Consider the following 25,174-nt stretch of genomic DNA (forward strand, 5'->3'; position numbering starts at 1 on the left):
TAAAAAAATAAAACTGACAATGCTCAAAATGTAATTTGCATGGTTTTGATGAAATATGAATGGAAAAGGTTCACAGAAATTCTAGGTACTGAATCTATACTACAGCATGTTTTTTAGACCCATGTCATACCCCTTACAAACAATGAATGTTTTCCTCATATTAAGCCTTGATGCATATGTTCTACATTTCTTTCAACAAGAATGCTGATATTTCCTTTAATTCCGGTTATACTACATTAAAAGGATAGCAAATGTTTGTTTCTATCACTTTAAATACAGGCCAATGACCAAGGCAATGTCTGGGAAAAAAAAACCAAAACACTTTAATTTTTAAGACAACTGCAAGCACCTCAAACAATGGATTATTGTTACAACACTTGTTATCTTTTCACAATCTAGTTATTGCAAAGGCATATGGATAAATGTTAATGGACAAAGTCAAGAAAAACGAGGCACCTTGAGGAATGTAAAATTTAAAAAAAAAACAACATTCAATCCACTGATTTCTAAAAGAGGCTAAATGTACCTCTATATATTACATTCTAAAATTGTATTGCCTACTATGGTTTGTGTCCTGGTTTCTACAATTTGAAGGAAATCCTTAAACAAAATTGTGTGCAACCTGCAAAGGGAAAATCATTTTCTCAACTTCAGTGCATGGAAAGACAATGAAAAAGCTAGTAAAATTTGTTGTAGCCACACACAAAACTGTCTCTGGAATGAACGTAGTCCCCGTTTTCTCTGAGATGTTAGTATTCTTTCTTCCCATTGCACTGCAAGTTGTATATACCATACCTTGGTTCTAGACAAACACAAATAAGCTTTTCCAAAAAATATATGTGTATTTTTTCATTCCACACACTAAACATATTTCTTGTGTCCAATTTAATCTATGTAGAGTTTAACTTACAGTGCCTGGAGGAAGCAACACCACGTGGTACTGGGCCACCACATTTTTAAAGGGAAATTGCTCTTTTTCCTTAAAAGTACTTTTAATTAAAAATATGCAAAAATACGAATGGGACCACTAAACTATAATGTGTATTTCAGAATGAGAAGCATGTCCTTTCTTTAAAGTGCCATACAGGGAATGACATAACCTAGACCCGGCTGTTTAAAATCCAATGCAAAAGGACTGTCATGGAATGAAAAGTGTGCACAACTCCTTGGAGCAGTTAAAAGTCCATTACATGCAACTTAGGCTACAAAGCACTCAAGACTGGGTAGCTTTTCTGAAATTTGAGTCCCCATCCCATATTTAATGTAAATTAACATTTACAGGGTGCATTTACATACACTATAATACAGGAATGATGTCCCTTTGCCAGAAGATCAAATTGTACATTTCCTTGCTATTTCTTGGTTCCAACTTGATAATTTCTTAAGATTGTAAATTATATAGTACTCAGCTAAAATATTTCTTCATAAATAGTTACAAAACCTGCCAAAACACAAGGAGGAAAGTATTTTTCGTTCAAAAAAAAATGACATTTGAATGTCACACAACACAAGAAACAATGCTTAGAGACATGTTATTGTTTTCAGAAGAAAAGTGGGTCAGTAAACTACTAAGCTGAAGACAAAAGACTGCCCTTCCCCAGGATCACAGTGCACAAGAAGCAAAACGTCAAATGACAGTACCTCAAAGCAAAATAAAGGTCTGAGGATGAAGCCAGCTCACTTGTAATCCTGTTAAGAATGAGAGTCCCCCTTTAGGGCCAAATGCGCTGGACAATGTGTGCCAGCTCAGAATGGGCGAGTGCAGATTCTGCTAAGAATTCAACCAAGGATGCCGAAGGCATTCGCCTGCTGAAGCTCGTTTTTCTGGAACCATTTCTAGCATCGGGATCAGGAAATCTGTGAACTGTGCAGCATCTTCATGGGGCCAGCCATACTTTTCCACAAGTACATCAAAGAGGCTCCAGGGCTTCAGTTTGGTGATGTGCCGCAGTTCTCCTACAGGGAAGAACAGGCAATGTCAAGAAAACTTCTAAAGTGCATTTCCCATTGCTGGTCCAGCTGAGTTTTTCACAATCAAGCAGATACTTACCTTTGCAACACTACACGACAATAAAGGCCAGGTTCCCCACTAAGGAAGCCTGGTGAATGTAAACAGGGGTTCATTTAAAAGGGAAATATTCATCTGTATCAGTTCCAGGTTCTTTCAATAAGCGGAGCATGCTGAGGACACTCAGAATATTTTCATTTGCTAGGATGGATCCAGGTACTCTTCAACTTGGGACTCTTTGCAATTTGCTTACTTGCTTAGAAAAAGCTTTAAGATACATGCTATTTTAAACTCCTTAAAATAGACTGCTTTTTTTCTGTAGGTTACCATGAAAAGAAAGGGTAATCTTTCCATCTGGAAGAGCGCTAATGAAGAGAACTTTGGGTGATGGCAGAGATGTATCAGCACTTTATCTCTACTGTCCAATATGGTCGCTACCAGCTCAACACAGCTACTGAGCACTCGGGATGGAGCTGGTGACTAAGGAACAGAGGCTTAATATTTAAACAGCTACAAGTAGCCACTGGACAGCACAACTCTAGAGTCCACCCAAATCAAAATCCCACTGATCTCCACAAATCTGTTCTAAAATCTATCAGACATCAATTTATAAAAAGCCTTAAGTTATCCTTTTCAAAATGTTCTAACTGCAGTATGAAAAGTGCCAGTCATGAACAGCCCTCTTCATGTCAGACAGAGTGACTGACATGCTAGTAAATGGTCTGGGAACTGTAATAGCCTTTTTCATAATAGGAAAAAAAGTCATTCTAAGTAAAAAGGACAGGATGACTGTCATGAAGAATAACTCATTTTCCCTGCTGCAAATGTTCACAGGAGGTCCCACAGGACCTGCACACCGCGAGGCCACCTCCATGCCCTGGGGCCCAGGCTGCTGACAGGCCCCTCGCACACGGGCTGGGCCAGTTGCTCCCTCCAGGGATGCCCGCTGTGGCCTGGACAGAGCAGGCGGCTAGCACACAACATGTGCCCACAGAGGGTTGGGCCTGTGCTCACAAAGGTCTCAGGAGGCCTGGTCTGTGACTCAGAGTAGATGCACACCCCTCCTCTTTCTTTAATCACAGAGATGGTAAAAGAATATCCCAAAAGACAGTATCACAATGTAAAAAAACAAAAGGAAAAACCACTTGTAATTACCCCATAACGACTTCCTTTTGGCCGAGATGCTTTCAACCTACATTCTTATGAACTGGTCTGTCTACAGGGTTGTCATGATGTGCACACAGTTCTGAACAAAGAAATCACAAGACTGTCTCTCTGGGAAAGGGAGAGGGTTTAGGTCAGTTCCTGACTCCCACATGCGGACAGGGACAGAGCCAAGCATGGAGACCAAGCGGCAGCCGCCCGCCACCTGAGAGGAGCAAGAGACAGTCTCTGCACGTGTAAGTGGGAGCAACCAATGAATGTCCACCCCTTCACCCAGGAACTCCTGCTGTAGGAATGCTACCTAGGGAAATAAACCCTGGCCCCCAAATATGCTCACTGCAAAATTATATTACATACTCACCAAACTATAAGTATTCAGTCATCAGAGAACTGTGGTCAAAAACACAGCCAGACCCCGTACATATACTTGATGAATATTATTTAATATTACTCAGTAACATGGTAGAAACTGTATGGCCACATGTTAAGTAGTAACAAAAGTCAACTACATTCTAGGGACTTTCCTGGCGGTTTGGAAGTTAAGACTCCACATTCCCAGTGCAGGGGGCATGGGTTCAAACCCTGATTGGGGAACTAAGGTCTGTATGCTGCCTGGCAGGGCCAAAAAACCAAAACTATGTTCTATAAATGATCCCAAGAGTAATTTTCAAAGAGCCATAAAGATGGAAAGCAGGCGCCCCCAGACCTCAGCTCTGTTTAAGGTCGCTTCTTCCTCTTTCCGCATCCTCTCTAATGCAGCTCCGCTGACTCTGTAGTGACTGCTGACGTCACCAGGACAACGTTAGAGCAAACTATGGAAGCACACACACCACATGGCAAAACCAGCTCCATGGGGGACATTCTTCTGTACTTAGTGGAATAAGCACTCTCCAGGTTTGCAAATAAGAGCAACTGCTGAGCACGAGCTGCTCAGAACTGGGAATCTACTCCTGAGGATGCCATTCTCAGACTAAGCTCCATGAACAGGCATCCAAGTACACACAATCTTCCATGAAAGGAGAGCTGCTTCACCATGAGAGATGCCTTAAAATCTGCATAGTAACAGGAAAACCATACAAGGCAGGAAAGCTATACTATAAACTGATAAAGATGATTCCAAAAGAAATTCTAGAATATCTGACATACTTCTGGCCAGGTAAACCCACACAGAAAACTGAATGAACAAAGATACTGAATACACAGCAATATTGCAATAAAAAAATAGTGTGTTGCCTCTAAAATGAACAAATATGTGGATTATGAAGGTAGGTGGGAAAACTCTACAACGCCAAGAAACACAGGTAATGTACTCACCTCACCCTGTCATCGTATGTACAACTTGTGTTCAACTGCATAAGCAGCAGCAGCGCTATCTTATAAACAGTTAATAGAAATTACTTAAAAACAAACCCTAAGCTCCCAAACTCACACAAATTCATACATGCAGTGGCTTTCCTGGTGGCTCAGGGGTAAAGAATCCACCTGCAATTCAGGAGACCCAGGAGACACGGGTTCAATCCCAGGGTCAGGAAGATCCCCTGGAGAAGGATATGGCAACCAACCCCAGGATTCTTGTCTGGGACATCCCACAGACAGAGGAGGATGATGGGCTGCAGTCCATAGGACCGCAAAGAGTCAGACACGACTGAGCAACACACATTCCTAGAACTGCCAAGAAAAGGCTCCTTTGATAAGTGAGGGCCTCAAGTCCACTCATCAGCTCCAGTCTGACTCGTAACACTTAAGAAACACAGCCACCCCATTCCCACCATGTATAATACAAAACAAAAATAAAACCATCAGATACTAAAACATTAAAAAAATTATTTTTTACTATCTGTCCTATTGTACAAATAGCTTTTACACCTTGGCAATTTTTTCCCTTAGGAAAATATATCAAGATATGTTTTGTTGAAACAAATTGTGCCAATACCAAAACACTTGACTGTGACAGTCTTTACTTCTTAAACCGTTTCCAACCCTTTCCTTCTTAAAGAATGCCGAATAACACTTAACCGTCCCTAGGCATCAAGCTCTCACACACATGCAGGCCACCTGGGTGCCAGCAAGGCCAGATGGGCAGCACTGCCTCTCAGGCTTCCTGACCTGCTCTGTGGGCAGAACCTCCCTGACACATACACACTGAGGAAGACTGATGGCAACAGGCCTGAAAGAGGGACCCTCCCTTAAAGTAAAGGTTCAGGTGGGCCACTCCGCATGCCAACCCTTGGCTATGAGTTCTTGCTAAGGAAAAATATTAAACACTTCTGTTCCTCTTCTCTGGAGTATTATTTTAGGTGACTTATGAAGGAAAATGTACTATTTTGCCTATGAGATTATAACATTCCAGAATTAAACATACAAGCATGTGAGGTTTTATACCACACACAGGGGACTATAAAACAAAATCCTGGTACTGTATTATTGGTAACTAAAAAAGAAACCATGATATAAAATAAATTATGACAAATTTCAGTAGCATACACAGAGAAAGGAAATCTATCAGTAGATACAGGTACTAAAGAAGACAAAAAACTTAATAATTTTGAATAATTTCCTACAAAGTACATGTAAGTAAATATTCAAGGTCAAATTCTAAATGAACCCTACCTCCCACATAAATAAAAATTAACTGAAATGGATCCTAGACCTAAGCAGAAGAGCTATAGCCATATGTTTTTAGAAGAAAACAGAAAAATAAATTTTCATGACCTTGAAGTAGATAGAGTTTCTTAGATGTTAGATTAAAATATCAAAAGCACAAGTAACAAAATTAAGAAACAGAAAACTGAACTTCATAAAAAAGTAAAAACCTTTGTAACTCAAATATCACATGCACATTCAAGAGAAATGAAAACATTATACCCACACAAAAACTTGTACATTAATGTTCACAGCCAAAAGGTGGGAACAACCCAAATGTCCATCAACTGGTGAACGGGAAAATCCGAGGAGGTCTAGTCACACGAAAAAAAGGATGGAGTACTGATTAACGCTACCCATGGATGGACTTGGAAAGCATGAGAGTAAATGAAAGGAGCCCTTACAACATACTTTATGATTCCAACTATATGAAAAAATCCAGAATAGGCAAATTCATAGACAGAAAGTAGACCAGGATTGACACTCATCTCACACGCTAGTAAAGGAATGCTCAAAATTCTCCAAGCCAGGCTTCAGCAATACATGAACCATGAACTTCCAGATGTTCAAGCTGGTTTTAGAAAAGGCAGAGGAACCAGAGATCAAATTTCCAACATCTGCTGGATCATTGAAAAAGAAAGAGAGTTCCAGAAAACATCTATTTCTGCTTTATTGACTGTGCCAAAGCCTTTGACTGTGCAGATCACAATAAACTGTGGAAAATTCTGAAAGAGATAGGAATACCAGACCACCTGACCTGCCTCTTGAGAAATCCGTATGCAGGTCAAGAAGCAACAGTTAGAACTGGACATGGAACAACAGACTGGTTCCAAATAGGAAAAGGAGTATGTCAAGGCTGTATATTGTCACCCTGCTTATTTAACTTATATGCAGAGTACATCATGAGAAACGCTGGACTGAAAGAAACACAAGCTGGAATCAAGATTGCTGGGAGAAATATCAATCACCTCAGATATGCAGATGACACCACCCTTATGGCAGAAAGTGAAGAGGAACTAAAAAGCCTCTTGATGAAAATGAAAGCGGAGAGTGAAAAAGTTGGCTTCAAGCTCAACATTCAGGAAACAAAGATCATGGCATCCAGTCCCATCACTTAGATGGGGAAACAGTGGAAACAGTGTCAGACTTAATTTTTGGGGGCTCCAAAATCACTGCAGATGGTGACTGCAGCCATGAAATTAAAAGACACTTACTCCTTGGAAGAAAAATTATGACCAACCTAGATAGCATATTCAAAAGCAGAGACATTACTTTGCCGACTAAGGCCCGTCTAGTCAAGGCTATGGTTTTTCCAGTGGTCATGACTGGATGTGAGAGTTGGACTGTGAAGAAGGCTGAGCGCCAAAGAATTGATGCTTTTGAACTGTGGTGTTGGAGAAGACTCTTGAGAGTCCCTTGGACTGCAAGGAGATCCAACCAGTCCATTCTGAAGGAGATCAGCCCTGAGATTTCCTTGGAAGGAATGATGCTAAAGCTGAAACTCCAGTACTTTGGCCACCTCATGTGAAGAGTTGACTCACTGGAAAAGACTCTGATGCTGGGAGGGATTGGGGGCAGGAGAAGGGGACGACAGAGGATGAGATGGCTGGATGGCATCACTGACTCGATGGATGTGAGTCTGAGTGAACTCCGGGAGTTGGTGATGGACAGGGAGTCCTGGCATGCTGCGATTCATGGGGTCGCAGAGTAGGACACGACTGAGCGACTGAACTGAACTGATGGTGGGAGGATGGAGGGGAAGTGCTAACAACCCCAGGGTTTCTTTTTGAGGTAATGAAAATGTTCTAAAATTAGACAACAGTAACATTTGCGTAACTGTGTGAATATACTAAAAATTACTGAACTGCACACTTTGAAAGGGTGAATTGTATGGTATGTAGATTACACCTCAATAAAACTGTTACTGAAAAACTGGCGGAAAACTCACCCAAAAAATAACTTTAAAAAAGAATTCCCAAGGCTGTTTAAGTATGCGGTAAAAACAACTCACTACTGAGGAGCTCAGAATAAATGACAGGAATGAATGGGATGAACTATGACAGAATTTACCTGAACATGCTGTAACAATTTCATTGCCATTTTTTTTTAAACCACATGCTCAAATTTAAGTAGTTAAACAGTGACTGAAACTTAGTCTCAACATGGCTTGTTATCTTCCTCGCGCCTTTGCTCTGGGCTGCGTCACACAGATGGCCTGTGACATCATCACACTATCTCCTGCCACAACTCTTGTGGGTGAGCTCTGTCACACAGCCTCCCTGGGGGGACCTGTGGGACGACAGGCATCACCAGGACTGGCTCAGCGCAAGGACAACTCCCACCCTGCTTCCAGCTCACGAAGGCCACCTACAGCAAAGACTGGGACTCCAGTGAAGACTTCAAATGTACCTACTGTGGACAGAACCCCACTTCCTCTGGCAGCCCCAGCCCCTGCTCACACACAGCTCAGGTCCTGAGAGTTTATCACAGAGAGGAAAAACCAGACTTCTTATAACACAGAATTAATGCTCCCAATAAAATCAGAGTTAAAGCAGTTTATCTTTCAAAGGCTTTAAGACTCACAAGTATGAAGACACTTTATCCTAGTTATCTGCAGAATCAAGCGCCCACTGAGCTCAGCCGAGCCGACACGCACCTGCAGGCCCATCTCAGCAGGGCCTCGACTGACGCCTCGGCCTTCCTCCCCAGTGTTGCCAGGCCAGGCGGCCCTCAAGTTTACAAACCACTGTAAGTGACCTGGGCTACCTCCTGTCTTCACTGCGTATGCCACATGGAAACGCTATGATCAAGGTTTTAAACTTGAAACTAAGCAGATCACGTGGGGCAGTGCCCAGCTAGTGCAGGCCAAACACCACACAGGAGCTTTTCTCTTCACAGAAATAAGAGAATGTGATGATTTTTTGGTAATTCTGGAGATAAGTTAAAAATCAACCTAGAAAGTTTCATCTGAACATTAAAAATCAAGAATAGTACCTCTACTAAAACCCAGCTCCTGAGAATTTCCTAGCAGTCCAGTGGTTGGTACCCCACACTCTCACTGCCAGGGCCCAGCTTCTATCCCCGGTCATGGAACTAAGATCCCACAAGCGGAGAGATGCAGCCAGAAGAATTAAAAAAAAAAAAAAAAGACTAAAAACCCAGCTCCTGAGTTTCACCCTCTCCTGCACTTTTCTCCTCCTTCTACTGGACCTCACTTACCCTGAAGGTGTGCCTACAAATGTGGTCCTTTGACTACACATGAGTTTCGTGCATGCTCTGAAATTTCCCACTGTACTTAAAATGTCTCTGGTCTGACACATACTATCAGTCACATATATTACAGCACACTCAACACCCTCATCTAGAATCAAGCAGCTTTTTCTTTTTAAAGATAACCATCTCCTCTGATATTTCCATCCTCAATATGCAGCTTTTACTAAAATGATGGCTGTCACTGTTTAACCACAGAATACCTGTTTGGCAGAACAATGAGGTGTGCTGCTGGCTGTTCTGTTTTTCTCGCCATCACTTTCCTAGGTTCGTGCCTTAGTCCACGCAGGCTGCTGACAGCAACAACCTGACTCCTCATCGTCCTCGAGGCAGGCGCCAGTGTGGGCGGGGGAGGGCCCTCTTCCAGGGCAGAGGCTCTGTGTCCTCTGGTGGCGGGGGGCCAGCGGGCTCTCCAGGTGGCTCCATAGGGTGCTACACCATTCGTAACTTGATGCATCTTCTAACAGCCCTGCTCCTAACACTGCCACCTTTAGGGGTCAGGCACAGGTTTGGAGGAACCCATACCGACACCCAGACCAAGACAAGTCAGCAGGGGGACAAGATCCACAGAGGCGCTCACTTCTGCTGGGCCACACCTTGACACACAAGCCAAGATGGCTTTTCTTATATATCTTTGAGGCTAGTCCCACACTCCAAGGAAAGAGTGTAACATTAAATCCTAATATGGTGAGAACAGTAATTACATTTCTGGCCAAAAAAATCCACCTCAATTTCAAAATGCCTGACCAAGAAACAATTCAAACCAGTAGCAGTTATTTTATCCTGAAATTTTAAGCAAGATAATGCCACTGAGCTGCACCTCAGTTTTAGCGGTAAGGCACACAGCCCGCTCCTCCTCCTCAGCGTCGGGTGGGGGTGAGATGTGCTTCCTGCCCAGGAGGACGGGGAGGACGGAGAGCAGGAGGCTGCCGCTCGGCCCTCTCGAGCCCCCTGCTCTCCAAAGAGGCATAAGCAAAGGAATGGCAGTTTTCAATTTCACCTTTCTCTACCAGTTCTGGCACAAAGCTATTTTAGAAGAAATTTTAAATGGACCCATTTAAGATCCCAGTATTTCTAAAACATACATACACTCCCCTTACTGGTGGAGGCATGCCAGCACATGTTTTAACTACAGCCAGTCATCCCCCTCATCCCAAGGGACACAGTGAAATCAACTTCATGACAGACTCCCACTCATCATCATACTATTCCCATGAGTTCTGTGAAAGCCCTAAATCCCTCATGAGTTTCAGAGTTACTACAGAGCAATAATAATCAGGAAAGAATTTCAGTCCCCATTCCCAGTCATTGTAGGGGATTTCCTACCAAATGATCCAAAGGAAGGAGAAAAGGACTCTAGTTGCCAGAGTAACACAAGTCAGGTCCGTGTCAGTCTACCTCTACCGAGGACGCCAGATGCCCTTCAACTCCGCAGGTCACCTTCAAACATGCTCTTCAAACAAGAGCCCAGCCACACAATCTCCACAACACACACACACGACAATGTGACGTTGGAGCAGCAAGGTCCACATGAGCACTTTATACTCCCCTCTGGGTGCAGGCAGTGTTCCCGCTGTCCGAGGAGTAAGGGCACTACGGGAAGGCCAGTGTGAAAGCCAGGACACTGGACAGAGTGTCCTGAGCCAGACTCAACCACTGGGCACATCAGGACCCCAGCATCACTTACCAACATCTGTTGAAGGAGCCCCACAGGTGCAGTGAGGAGAGGGCTCCAGGCCCACCACTGGCTCTGGGTTGGGACTTGGCAGCTTTCACCCCCCATTGCCTGTAGCTCAGATCAGAGGCAAAGCCCAAGAGGAGCAAGGGTCTCCAAGCAGGGTCTCCATGAGCAAACTAGTGCACAGGCTGTGAGCAGAGGCACCTTTCAAATCATTTGCCTGACTTCATTTTCTCGTCATTCAAGGCCCCACCTTTTGTCCCTCTTCAGCTTCTTCCCCACTATGCACAGTGCTGGTCCCTTGTTGCTACAGAGCCAATGGGAAGCAGCAGCACAACGAAAGGAAAAGCCCCTGTGCACCTTGCTGGCTGCTGGTCATTGGCACAGCTGATTCCTGAGGTGGGGATGAGAGCCCTCCCGGGCCTTCCCCCTCCGCCTCTGGGGCGCCCACAGGCCCACACTGCGCAGCACATCAGGCTGCTGCTCTGGCCGCCCTCCCCTCACACCCGCACCTGACGTGGCGGAAGGCTGTGGCTGGGGCAGGTCATCTCCCAGGCAAGTCCCCATGGGGCTCAGGCCATCTACAGGCTCTGAAAACGTTCCAAACTGTGGAAGGAGTCTACTGTGATTAAAATAAACACAACTCCCCAAGTCATGCCATCCCAGGCCAAAATAATCCAGAGCTTCCTTTTGCTTCAACTATGTTCAAATAACATTTTCTGGAAATCTCCTAGGAAATTGTCCACTCTCAGCAATACTGCTGTCCAGAAATTCACAATGTACACAGTGTCTTCCTGCTTATAACAATAAAGGCATCAGCTCTCAGTGTATCCCGGGTTGCAGACACCCTCTCACGCCTCCTTGGAGGGAGGGCGCACCCCCAGAAGGGACCCCCAGTGGTCTGGGGGACAATGCGACATGCCATGCCCAGTCCCCTGCCACGCTCCAGCCCCAGCTCTGCCATTGAATGTGCTGCCCTGAGCACAACCTGAGACCGCGAGAAAGTCTGTGTGTGGTGAGGGGACCTTTGTACCTGCTGGAGTGACCCAGACTCAAAGACAAGATTCTCAGAACCAAACTAATACATGTCTGAAGAACATTTTCCCCTGACAATTGTTTTTCCTGTGATGAGATTTAAAAAAAGAAAAAATACTGCATCCAGTTTCATACTTCACAGGTTACCCACTGGGTGAGCATAATAAAGTTAAGAGTCTGGTCGATGCACTCAGAGTAAGTGGAGTAGGAAAACACCGTCTTTGGCATGGTTAGCAATCAGGCCTCATGCAAAAACAGGGAAATGAAATTCAAAAGATAAGACAGGACTGGTTAGCTGGAAATCACCAAAGTGAATCATAAAACATTATTACTGTGCAAGAATGCCTTATCTCATAGGAAAGTAAGCCAAATTTGGAGAATCAATTTGACTACAACAGTTAAGACAGAGTATCTAGTACTTGCAAAAATTTCTAGAAACTCCATGTCCTGCCCACATCAACTTTAAAAAGTTCTTTTTTAAAGGAAATTGCACTCCTCCCCCGACCAAAAAAAAAAAATCTACGCTGGAAAACCATGAATTAAGAGGGCTATCCATGCTCACATGAAAGACAATGGCACTGGGGAAGGTCTGTAAACTTAAATTCCCTGGGGCTTTTGGGTGTTTCTAAAAATTGATCATTAACCAGGGACTATCCAGGGCAAACAGCTGTGTTCTAGGCCATGCCAAGGGGTGATCAACAAGTATAATATTAAAATAAATCACCTACAGTACAGTGTGAGGCGAGGCCCGGGAGAACAGGATCTGCTGTATAAGGATGTGAGGTACACAGGGTGTCGCAGGCCCACTCCCCCTGCGAAACCAGCTCAGGCCCGTGAATTAGGAGGCAGATGGACTGCCATCAGGTCCACTCTCGAGGGCTCTGCTCCACTGCAAGAGCACTCTAGCTCCAGGAACAACTTGGAAAATGGAAAGGCAGGTATCGCTGGTTTCTAAAAATCGTTTAAACTCTTTTTATAAATACTTGAATACATGGACCGGTGCTTAGTGTAAAGGAGAGGTGTGGAGAAGATCAAAGGATTTTCGGAAGACTGTTCTCTCACAAAATTCTTATTCCACAAATATCGGACGACTCCTTATTTCTTGAGAGGTTTCTTCAGCAGAATCCCGCAGGTGTGAAAGTCCAGATCTGTATCCACTGCCTAAATGTGAACGCACAATGTCTCCTTAGGGAGAGGATCATGCTGAAAATCAGTGTGACGTAAATACCGTTACCTTTTCTGGTGAAAAACTCCTTGGAATATTTCCCCAACATAGCGTATTTTCGAGGGACTTTCCCCAGCAGTTCAATGATCAATGCTATGTGATCTGCATTGGGAAACATTGCCAGCAAAACAGAAACACACGACAGTTTAATCAGTACACTGCATGCAGACACCGCTACCGCCCGCGCAGACAGAAACAGAGCGCCGCCTGCACAGAGCACAGGCTCTGCCTCAGGGCCCCTCGGAGGACAGCACAGGGGCCGCAGCCGGGGCCAAATGCTGTCTCCTCTCAACTTTGAGATCAGCACAGGAATTCTGCTGGGTTGCTCTGGCAATTTAAGACAAATGCCTTTGTCACCATTAATGCTACCATCAGCAGCTGCTATTCCGTTTCTGTCTGCATCGTGGCGCTTTTCAAAAAGAAGAGGTACTACCTCTGCGATTGAAGAATTCCCGAGAATATTTTCCAGATAGAGCAAAGTGCCTTGGGATACTGCCTAGCAGCTCTATGATGTGGGCTATGTGGTCTATGGAGGAGAGAAAAAAAAGGATACGGGAATGGGAGGGGCAGAGGGAAGGATGGGATAAAAGAAGAGGGGGGGAAAAATCGAAATTAGTAAAAAATCAGAAATAGATTCAAATCAACAATGTCTGCAGCACATCCATGCAGAGGCTTCTGGGATGGCAGGCCTCAGGACTGGAGTGTCAACAGCCAGTTAACCAGCTGACCTGAGGCCAGCTCACCCCAGGTCACCCCAGCATTGCAAGCAAGTAAGCATGGAGATGGGCAGGTTTGCAGATGGAATTCAAGCCAGAATTCCGTCGTTTTAAATTCAGCCCCCAACAGGACAGAGAAATGGGCAGCAGATCAGTGGACAAAAGGACCACGGAAAGGCCTCGGGTTTGTCCGGCCTATCCTCTCCCAGCCTGCAAGGGGGCGGGCTGAGGCCACAAGCTCCCTGCAGGGTCACCTGTGCCGGGAGACTCTGCCCAGTCACTGTGACTGAGGGGGCTTCAAGCTCTAAGGGAAAGCATCTGAATCTGGAGTTTGAAAACCAAACACAGTTCTATTTTTGTGCAAAAACACAATGTTCTCCAGAAGGCCCGGACTCTCTGTAGACCCATACTGAGGTATTCAGCAGGCAACAATACTTACCTTCGTCTCTGGAATAGTCTTCCCCAGAATGTGGTTCAAACAAATAATCTCCCGTTGCCAGCTCAAATGCCTAGGATACAACAGATGACATGCTAAGCGCTTCAGAGACTGGGTCCAAGCCAGCAAAGTTTTCTGGTACAAGAGACCTACATTTTATGAGGATCTGAATCAAACCAGAGTCTCCTTTAAAGGCTCAACATCAGGCTTTTTTTTCTTCTTCCCAAAAGTTCAAAGAAGCTTCAGAAACATTCTTATATTTTCAGAGGAAGCAGCTGTGTGCGGGCCTCGCCAGAACACTCCAGGGACCAGGGCTGTCTGGCCCAGAGCCTGCCCGCAACCTGCAGGCTGGCATGGGCCTGGACCGAGGGTGTTGCCACCCTCCTGAGGGAAGACCTTCGTGCCTTAGTAACTGGAGGTTCCTTTCAACAACTCTTATCACTTCATTCATTTCTGACTCAACCAAAGGAAATTTCTAGAACCAAAGAAGCCCCTCTTGCTATCACCCTGGGCCAGGAAGTCCTAGATCACTCGCAAGGAGAGCTTCCTGGTTACAGGATCAGCCCTCAAGGGTACAGGTTAGGGTGCTGCTGAGGTGACAGGAGGGGTATTTATTTCCATTTCTGCCAGTGAGTCTATATCTTTTATTTATAAAACTGTCTAAGGACCATGAGTTTAATTTGCTAACAGTAAACAAAGATGACAACTGCTACTGCTCTATTGATCAAATATCATGTTTTTAAAACAATACACTTTAAATAAGAATTTAAACAGATTAAAAGAATTCTTTTTAAAAAGAATAAGCCAAACCCCACTTCTGGTCTCCCTCATACTTACTTCTCTTGTATATTAGAGTGCGCTGTTGTGGAGGCCCCCAGGGGCCCATCCCTGCTTCACCGATGCAGGGGTCAGTGGCTGCTGCACTGCCCGCTCCCTCTCCAGACCCGGCCGAACTGGCCCACCCTCTCCCCTTCTGTTGATGATCGCCAATGTGCAAGGAGGGCACCCACAAGGGAAGGCTCATCTGCCTGGGGTGGGGTCCCTCACAAACCAAGGCAAGTGCACTTAGCCCAGGACCACATCTCTTCATCTTGCATTATTATTTTTTTTAAAGAAAGGAGGGAAGTAGGATGACAAGCCTCTTGCCGGCTACCCTGCAATGAGCACTAGTTCATGAACTCAGGATCCCTGCCCTGAACCAGACCTGGGTCTGAGCTGAACCCAGATGTGCCAGGTCTTAGCATGGAGCAAGGGGGTCGTCTGCGCAGAACAGGGCCTGCCCTCTCCACCCAGAAAGCAATGGACACTACTGGCAATCCCAGATCGGGGTGAAAAACCTCACGCCTGGCCACAGGCCCAAGGGCAACGAGTGGGTCACACAGTAAATGCCCAGAAGTGTTCTTGCCAGGGACACAAGCCAAGAGAAAAGGGTAAAAGCCCAATGCAGGCAGAAGACTCCGGAAGTTGAGGGATGGATCCATGGAAAGCACCAATTGCTCTTTACCATCCTTGGTTTTGCCTCATTCCGCTAATTGATTTCCAAAACCATTTCAATCTGCTTGTATGCATTTCTGTCAGTCTAACACTAAGCTACATCAGCTCAGCATTTTGTAAAGATGGCCATTTTGATTAGCATCTATGTATTTCCAAGGAAATACAACTTGAAGAAGCCCATCAATGAAATGGTAAGGAAGAGGCAAGATGAAGGCTCCCCTAGCAAGTTATCAGGTCCTGATTCTCTGAGTCGTGGTAAGACTTTTTTTCTGCATGTTGTCGTTCTCTTTTATTACGTATCAAATTGTCTTCAACGTAAGCCACAACCTGATTAAACTCAATACTTCTTTCTAAAATCAATTTAAAGACTCACACAAAAATCTCTTCATATACAGTATCTTTTGTCGAGAGTCTAGCAAATATACTATCTTTCATTTCAGGATTTCTGCTTAAAAGATTTTAACAAATAGGACACAGACAACAGGATAAATGCGCACCATAATGAAACATTAGCCTCTGTACTTTGCCACAGGTTTCAACTCTCGGAGTTACTCTCAATATAACCTTTATTATTACTGTCCATGTTTAATACTGTAGAACTCTGGGTTCTTCCCTCGGTACTCGGCCCAGTCACCTCAGATGGCTTTCCCCTGGAACAGCGTTTGCCTTCAGGCTCTGGGGAGACCAGGTACCCCTTTCCTGAAATGCTATCGCGTATCAAAGCACTCCATTCTGAATAAATAAGGTCACGAATTCCTTCCATCCATGACGTGAACACTCCTGAGCAGCTTGGTGGAGCAGGTCAAGACCGGCACGTTTCCTTGTCTTTATGCCGCTGCCTGGGGACAACCATGGAGCCTATCCAAGGACTCTGACACACAAATGCAGAACCACCAATGTCAGGACCCACACCACACTTTAGATCATGCACTCTCACATCTGGAGGAGCGCTGAAGCTCAAGAAAAGAACGAGAGATTCAGCCACTGACATACCCAGCTGCTCCACCCCACCCTGTGCGGCTGCACGAGCGCTCCGCCCTGCCAGGGGCGAATGCACTTGCCAGTGAGCACGGGCACCAGCCACCACTCTCCCTCCACTGGAGTCTCTCAGACGCGATGCCACTGACAATGAAGAGCCCTGGGTTTTACCACTAAGAGCGGTCCAGAGCTTTATTACAGCTTGGTGTCGCGAATTTAATACACTGTTATGTATTTAAACTTTAACAGAAGTGGGATGGGTGATGACTGCCTCACCTGTACCGGTTTCTCTACAGAGAGCAAGATGGGACCTCTCAGTCATGACTTCCAGGGAGGCTGGCCCTACTCCCAGAAAATCACCCCTAAACTAATTACAAAGAACTTTATAAGCAGCTCTAGAAGCACTGAGGGACTTCACTTCTTGGGAAGAGAGGAGGCAGAAGGAGATGGAGAGAGTGCTAACGCTGATGCCACGGTTCCCAGTGATTACACAGGCTGGCAGGGCTGGGGGCGGTGTGGAGGTGCACACTCGTATCTCACGAGGGCAAGACAGATAATCTGGTAAAAACTGTACTGACGGCTCCAACACTATGCTACCACATCTGTGATCTTGTCCTATTTTTCTTGGTTATATCACCAAAATTTAACACCCAAAATTAGAAGTACAAGATTTCAGAGTTGAAAGAGTTTTCAGAGTGTAATTCAGGACAACCCACATAAAGCCCCTTCTATATAGCTGAAGACAAGTAAGGCCTGACCTCACATGTCCAGAAACAGAACACTGCTCCCCCGCAGCTCCAGCTGGCGGAAGTGCCCTCCCTCTCCTGACCTGCCCTCTGCCTCCCACTGCCTCCCAGCCCTTCCACCCCATCCTGCCCCTGGACTCCTGCAGAGCGCGCCTGATTTCTTCCCTACATTCAAAGGAACCATGACACACACATCAGCTCTTCTAACCATTTGTCTCCATACCCAGCACAGCAAGGACTCAGTTTTTTATACTTATTGAGAAATGTAATTTTAAAATTATTCTCTGGCATTACCCATCAGAGGACAGAAAGGCATACTTTCTGTTCTAGACCTGTTTGGCCATACTGGTTGCAAACTTGAAAGACAAGAGTTTCTTTTTTCATATTGTTTTAGCATCAGAGGACACACACACAAGGAGTGCTGCAGTAACCTTTAAATCACAGACAGTTGTATTTATTCAGCACTCTTTGTTTTTCAGTGAGAAGACAAGTGCCAAGCTTTACACACATGCTCTCTCACTTGAAACAGAAGAGAAGAATCTGGGGGAGGCGGGGGACGATACAAGAAAAGCATGAAGCACCACCTGAAGCAAGAGATACACCCGTGTTTCCAACAAAAGACCACCAAATTCAGCTCACTAAAAGAAAAGTGACAAACTGGCCAGGAAACAGGACCAAGAAAGAAACTGAAACTGGCTCACAGACAAGGACTATTCATGCTCATCGGGTCACAGGTAAGGAGAGAGTGAGAACAGACACTGGTGGAACTTGGAAGAGTTAGACACAACCAGACTTTTGACGCACACAAGTGGCAGCAAAAAGGCTCTGGTATATTAGAGAAACAAGAGGCAGCCCGAGGCCCTGATGAAAACCATCGCCAAGCTGCCTGTGGGACCAGACTCACTCAAACAGCATACGCAGCTGCTGGTGCCTCCGACGAGGCTAGACGGCCTAGAGCCGTGAGCCAGAACAGTTTCTAGACTGTGCTTAACAGGAGAGAGCGTAAACAGTGGTATGTGGGGAGAGCCTCTCCTCTCCAGTAACAGGTCTGTCAGACCGCCTCAAACCTTCCCTTAAATCACAGCTATTTCATCTTCCTCTCCAGCCTAAGTGAGGGAAACACAGGCTGTGCACAGCCCACAAGACTTCAAGAGCCAACAGGAACTACGTGAAGTCCATTACCATGGCGGAGGTTTGTAGCTGGAGGCTACAGAGGGCCTTGCTAGGTTGTCTCTCACAAGCCCAAACCAAAACATACACCAGGACACGCCTGAGAAGGATCCTGCCAACTCTAAACCTTGCCCACCCACCCCTCCATGGACAACCTCCTGTCAGAAGGCTTAGGCCATGGGCACTCGTAAGATTGGCCTACTGTGGGGACTAAAGGGATGAGCCTTTACATGGAGGAAAAGGGCACAGGCCGCTCTTACCATACATGCTGTACTCCAAATGTCAGCAGGCGTACTGTAACCTGCTCCTATTAAAACCTCTATGGATCTATACTGACGCGTCTGGATGTCTTCTGTGAAGTGTTTATGCTGGAAGGGAACAGACTACATTACTGTGGAGGAACACAGACACTAAAAAAGAGAAAAAGCATCTTCTAATACATGATCACAACCAAAGAAAGAAAGAACACTTTACTTACCACCCAACAAGCATTTCCAAGGTCTGCAATTTTAACTCTAATCTTATCGGCATTCCGTGGGTCCAGGGGATTCACCAGCAGGTCGGCTGCCCGGGTTTTCGCTGGCATGAGTAAACAGCAGGACAGTTAGGGCCTGGGTTAAGTGGTTTGCATGTGTGTACACAATGATTGCAGGGCACACTCCTTTTCTAGAAAAGTAGTGGGATGATCATTTAGGCCTGGAATCCTGTAAGGTGAACTCAACAAATTTAAGTTCTCAAATTCTCCATCTCAGGGAAATACTTCACAAGAGGGCAAGCTGCCCAGAGACCCCATGCACACTGACTTGCCCATTCTCCTCACTCCCCATCCTTCACCTCTGAGTCAGCCCGCTCAGTTCCTGTAACTTTTAACTGCTCCTCATTAGATCACGTCAGTTCCCTACTGGATTCCGTCTAGCTCGGAAATGTGATATTACTAAACTCGAGGGTAGAGAGAATATTCCCCCACAGGATGGAGAGGTGTATGTGTGTGTGCGTGCGTGTGGGGTGGAGAGGGGTTTGTGTTGGACTCTCTTTAAGAGTTGGACCATAAAGAAGGCTGAGCACCAAGAACTGATGCTTTTGAACTGTGGTGCTGGAGAAGACTCTTCAGAGTCCCTTGGACAGCAAGAAGATCAAACCAGTCCATCCTAAAGGAAATCAACCCTGAATATTCACTGGAAGGACTGATACAGAAGCTTCAATACTTTGGCCACCTGATGTGAAGAGCTGACTCATTAGAAAAGACCCTGATGCTGGGAAAGACTGAGGGCAGGAGGAGAAGAGGGTGACAGAGGATGAGATGGTTGGATTTTATCACTGACTCAAGGGACATGGGTTTGAGAAAACTCTGGGAGACTGTGAAGGACAGGGAAGCCTGGAAATCCAGGAGATTGCAAAGGGTCAGACATGACTTAGTGACTGAACAACCATTTTTGGGCAGACTCTTGTATGAAGCTTGGCACCCCAGGCAGGCAGCAAGGCCAGGCGGCATGTACCATGAGCAGGGCAGTGAGTGGGTGAGGCATCCAGGACCTGGGGTACCCACAAAGCTTCCCAGGAGGGGCCAGAAAATGCGAGAGAACTCTGGGTGACATTTTAGCCCTCAAGACCTGTTCCTCGGACTGATGGATCAACCCGAGTCAGTCAGACTCTGGTGTTTCCTTCTATCTGCCCTAGGCCCACATCCCTCTTTATGAGAAAGTTGTAACACCATGAGGTCTCACCAAAGGCCAGGTATGAGCCAAGGAAAAGAAACACAGAAATCAGAAAAGACAAGGGCGGCAGCACAGAGACCCACACAGACATGTGAGGTGTTCACACTGAACAGGGAATGGGCTGAGAAACTGAGTTCCAGAGAAAACAAAAACGCTGACCCAACAGACAGATGGCCAGCACCAGAAATGGCTAGATGAATCCCTCGTGTCTCTAAATAAAGGAGAGTCAGCAGGCACAACAGTGGAATTGGAGTTTTGCAGAACTGGATTCAAGTTTAATTTTCAACATCTACAAGTTACAAATGACTTAAACACTGTGAGGCTCAGTTCTCAGTGAAGGAGGAAGAGAAAAGGACCATCCTCACCCCCCAAAACAAAAGAAGACCAAACACAGGAGTGCTAGGGGCTCTGCCCCACCTGCCCTCTGAGGCCAAGGCTTCTATTTAGGCCAGAGAGGGACCAGCCAAGGATGAGAGGCCACGTGGTGGGCGCCACCACTCCAAACGTGAAGCACAGCTTCTACAGAATGCATTCCACTTTGCAACCATCATAAAGTCAAACCACTGTTAATCCAGGGACCACCAGTACAGTTTCTTTGCATTTAACACCCCTGGTTTATGAGCACCAGACAAAGTCTCTTTGGTGACCTGCTGTTAGCCTCCTGGTTTATGTCTGTGCATGGTTACCCAGCACACAATGCCTTCCAAATGATACTCGGAAAAGTACCTCAAAAATTTAACTGTACTCAAAACACACAGGAGGTAAGAGAGAATCAGTTTGCATCTCTTTTCTCAGTGTGACAGTTTCCTGCTCCAAGTGTCTGTGAAAGGTTATCAGACCACAACACTCAAAAAGGCCCATTTAAATACAGGGACGCACACACTCGCTACATAATCATACAGATTTTGCTTTGCCCAGAAATCAGATCACCTCTCCTGATTCAGTCACTATTGTGCAACTATATCATGGCTCATCCTTGCTCTCCGCTAAGGGGAGAATGAAAAGTGCAAAGAGAAAGGCAGGAAGATTTCGCTTCAGGAAGGGCTGGGGCTATTAAGTCTCTGAGTGACACTGTATTCATGCCATCAAGTGAGCCTGGGTGCCAGCAAGATGCCGCCCAGCGGGGCCGCCATGATGAGCAGCCACCGTCACTTATCTGCGAGGCACTGTGCAGGCCTTCACTGATACTTTAAGTTTAAAACAGCCTTACAAGGAAGGCATGAATACTCTCTTTATATGCAGGAGATTTAATACCAGCCCAAGGAAAGAGCACAACTACAAGATTTAACAGGCAAATCTTACCTCTCTGTTCACCAAGTATTTACGAGCCCCTTCCACGTGGCCAATGCCGTCCGGGCACCAGAAGAGCATGAACGAGACATACAAGGTTCTGCCACCACACCCTAATTAGGAAACTCACATGCTCATTGAGAATATGGATGATAAAGTAAATAAACGAATGATTCACATACTATGTCAAGTAACTCTATATGCTAAGAAGAAAAAAGCTGAGAACAGAGATGGATTACTGATGAGGGCATTCAGCCCAAGGGGTTTTTTCTGAGAAGGTGATGTTTGAGGAGAGGTCTGAATGCTGGGCAGCACGAAGAAGAGAGGCTCTGGGCAGACATGACAGCAAGTACAAAGTGCAGAGAGGCAGAAATAAACTTGCGCCCTTGAGAAACTTCAGAAAGAAGATCGCGTGGGAGGAGCAGAGCAAGCAGGGGAGACAGAGGTGGGTGGGGCCGGCATCAGGAGGAGAGGCGCTAGGGACGGACTGTGCGGGGCTGCAAGCTTCAGAGAATGACGCCTCTGGGGGTGTGCTACATGGAAATATCTTGAAGATGGGAGGTGGGGGGCATGCTTTAAAAAGTCCTCTCTGAACTGCTCTGCAGCAAACAGTCTAGGGAGCAAGAGTCGGGGAGAGAAGAGTGTGGAGCTATGTTCCGGCGCCTAGCCAAGCACTGCCACTGACACGGCCACCAAATGATGAGGCGAGGGCGACAGGACATGAGCATTGCAGGCGCCACCCTGCTCCCAGGCCTCTTTAATACAATATTAAAATATTAAAATATATACATAATATTATTTATATATATACCCAGCAGCTAATAATCCAAGTGGAACCCTGCCTCCTCTTCCCAACCTTCAGTGGCTACACAATTACTCCAGGGAGAAGTTCATTCTTCAGCCTGGCACATAAGGTGATCCTCAATCTTCTCATTCCAGCCCCAGCACTTCTTCTACTATTTCCTGATATACAAGGATCCACACAAACTGAGTGAAGGCTACTTCTCCCACTTCCCATTCTTTAGTGCCCCGTGGGCAACTGCCAGCCTCCAGGACAGGATCCTCCCAACAGGAAACAAAGCACCTCTGCACGGACGCTGTCCACAGTTCTCCAACGACCAGGCTTTGAAAACCCAAACTGAGTGCCTCTACACAAATGACTGGATGAACGAAAAGGTCAGCTTGGTAAGAGACTGGCATCAGTGGGAAAACCAGACCTGCTCTTTCTCCCAGAAGCATCAGCAAGCATGCCACGTTCACAAAGACACTCAAATTAGGTCTTAAAAATAAATGGGGAAGAGACCATGCTACATTACTAAATCTTTTTATACTGTTTGCTCCATCAATAAAAGATGTTTGAACATTCATTTCAATATATGCGTGTTTATAAAGTTCACATACTACTGTTCCTATACATTATGTACATTATAAAACATTTACAAGATCTTAATAGCAAAAACTACTCGCCAACAAGTCTGAATCCAGCCTGGGTCCTGTCCTAAGTATGAACCTGGGACATGTGGTTCTAGAAGAGTGAGGAGGCACCTGGAGAACAATGAGATTGTGTCCAAAGGACCTAAGAACCAACTTGAAGAGGCTGACAAAGGCCAAATTTGGGGTAATTCTGGCTTTAAAAAAAAAAAGAAAGCTGTAAATGATAACAACACACAACTGGATCTGTTAATCGAAAGAAAAAAGAATCAGTGAGTCCGTACCACAGAGAAATAGGGGAGATACGTCAGGGAAGGGGTGATTCAGGAAAGAGCATGAAAGCCTTGCGCCTTTCCCAGACACCATGCCCTATGCATCCCTTCCATCCGGCTGTCGCTGACTTACATCCTTTCTTCATCAACAGACCATCCAGCAGCTGGCTGACTGTTTTCCTGAGTTCTGTGAGCTGCTCTAACAAATTAATTGAACTCCAGGACAGCATCACGGAAACCTCCGATTTAGAACTTATCAGAAGTAGAGATGACGACTTGGACTTGTGATGGGTTGGGGTGGGGGACTGATACAGTCTGATGAAACTGAGCCCTAGACCCTGGCATGTGACACTATCTCCAGGCAGTGTCAAGCTTTACTTAAACTGCGAGACACTGAGCTGGCGCTGGAGAGCTATTTAGTGTAGGAAAGCTCCTACACACACACTTGGTACCTGAAGTGTCAGCAGTAGTATGGGAATAGAAGGACAGTCAAGGAGAGTAAGAGGTGAGTTTTCCCTTAGATGAAGCCACATTGCTTGTGAAAGCATTTCAAGCACTTTCAAACCTTCTGGTCAGAGTAAAGGTAGACAGGAGGAGAACACGTCTATCCAAGTTACAAGAAAACCCACATCCTTAGGATGACTAGCTGTGGCCAGTGAGGAACAGAGGACTCTGCAGGTCTCTGGGGCTGCAGAGCATCCTGAGCTATTTGCAGGGCTGGCTCATCAACAGGCTCGCCATGTGCTAACATTCTTGTCAGCAGAGGGAGCAGAGGAGGTTTCTGAGCTTTTCCACTGTGGGCCAGAGTGCAAGCCAACTGTGACACAGTGTTTGCCTCCTGAAGTCCCCCAGCACACTACAGGCAGAGATACGTCACGTGGCACCCACCCTCAAAGTCAGAGTTTGATATACATCATCATCACATTTAAACCTACGTCGTCACTTCCTTTAAAATTTTAACGGGAGAGTGGTGTAATCAAGAACAGCTATCAAAATAAAGATACTTTTTCCTCAGTACAGATAGAGAGCAGGCACATCTTCCCTTGACTAGAAATGAAGCAGAACGAAAAAACCAAAAACTAAACACAGCATTATCAGATGGAAGCACACTATAGAAAGCTACAGGGTAAAACGCTAGACTTGGAACACTTCTGCAAAGGTATCATCACTCACTAAGATAGAAGAAGGGAAGAAAAAAATTCAGAAATGGGATCTGATATGCAGAGGGCAACAGAAATCCTAGTGGTCCAGGATATTTTTTAAATTACACTAACTTACTCACGGTTACAAAAGTAATAAAATAAAAGTGCTTACTGCATACATACATGGCTATACCTCCTCCAGGCAATCCCCTTCCCAGTATGTCAAGGGCATGACCCTCAGGGACTGAAAGCAGAGCTCATGGGAAGGAACACTTACTTTTTGGCAAATCCCCAGTGCTGGAGGCTGAAACTGTCCTGCTTCTGTCATGGGATGGACTGCCTTCCTCATGCTCAGTAAGGGGGGATCCCTCAGAAAGTGCAGAGCCACAAGCCACAGGTTCTAAGGGCCCAGAGAACAATGATGTGGAAAATTCTGGAAACTGTGACTCGGGAATTTTATGTCGTCCATTTGGCAATTCACCATTGAATTGTTCATAGGAGCTGCTATATGTGTAATCGCTTTCTGCATTTGGCTCATCGAGGTTACATTCCTCAGGATTTGGGCAATCTTCCTCATCATCGTCTTCATCATCCAGCTGTTGCTCCAGTAAGAAGGGGCCGTTCTCAATATGGCCGTTAGTTTTCGGTGATTCTATCCAGGTAGGGTCTATGTTCGCAAGCTCCTGTTCTACATCGTCTTCATCTTTCTCCGTGTTTTCTTTCTCAGTGTCTTCTTTCTCCTCCTGGTCCTCAGCTTCCCC

At 45.6% G+C, this 25,174-nt stretch overlaps 1 protein-coding gene across 1 annotated transcript in view; it reads right to left on the reverse strand.

Annotated features, from left to right (window-relative positions):
* Nucleotides 1–358: 358 nt before the first annotated feature.
* The window catches only part of SRPK2 (SRSF protein kinase 2), a 242,983-nt gene continuing 218,167 nt past the window's right edge, over nucleotides 359–25,174 (reverse strand). The window contains exons 12-18 of the mRNA XM_052639268.1: nucleotides 24,691–25,173; nucleotides 19,042–19,142; nucleotides 18,824–18,931; nucleotides 14,179–14,248; nucleotides 13,457–13,549; nucleotides 13,033–13,125; nucleotides 359–1,956 (exon numbers count right to left, since the gene is read on the reverse strand). Coding sequence (XP_052495228.1) covers nucleotides 1,772–1,956; nucleotides 13,033–13,125; nucleotides 13,457–13,549; nucleotides 14,179–14,248; nucleotides 18,824–18,931; nucleotides 19,042–19,142; nucleotides 24,691–25,173 — 1,133 coding nt within the window. The 3' untranslated portion in view covers nucleotides 359–1,771. The remainder of the gene's footprint in view (nucleotides 1,957–13,032; nucleotides 13,126–13,456; nucleotides 13,550–14,178; nucleotides 14,249–18,823; nucleotides 18,932–19,041; nucleotides 19,143–24,690; nucleotide 25,174) is intronic.

This window comes from Budorcas taxicolor, chromosome 4 (assembly GCF_023091745.1).
Source record: "Budorcas taxicolor isolate Tak-1 chromosome 4, Takin1.1, whole genome shotgun sequence".
NCBI classification, from domain to species: domain Eukaryota; kingdom Metazoa; phylum Chordata; class Mammalia; order Artiodactyla; family Bovidae; genus Budorcas; species Budorcas taxicolor.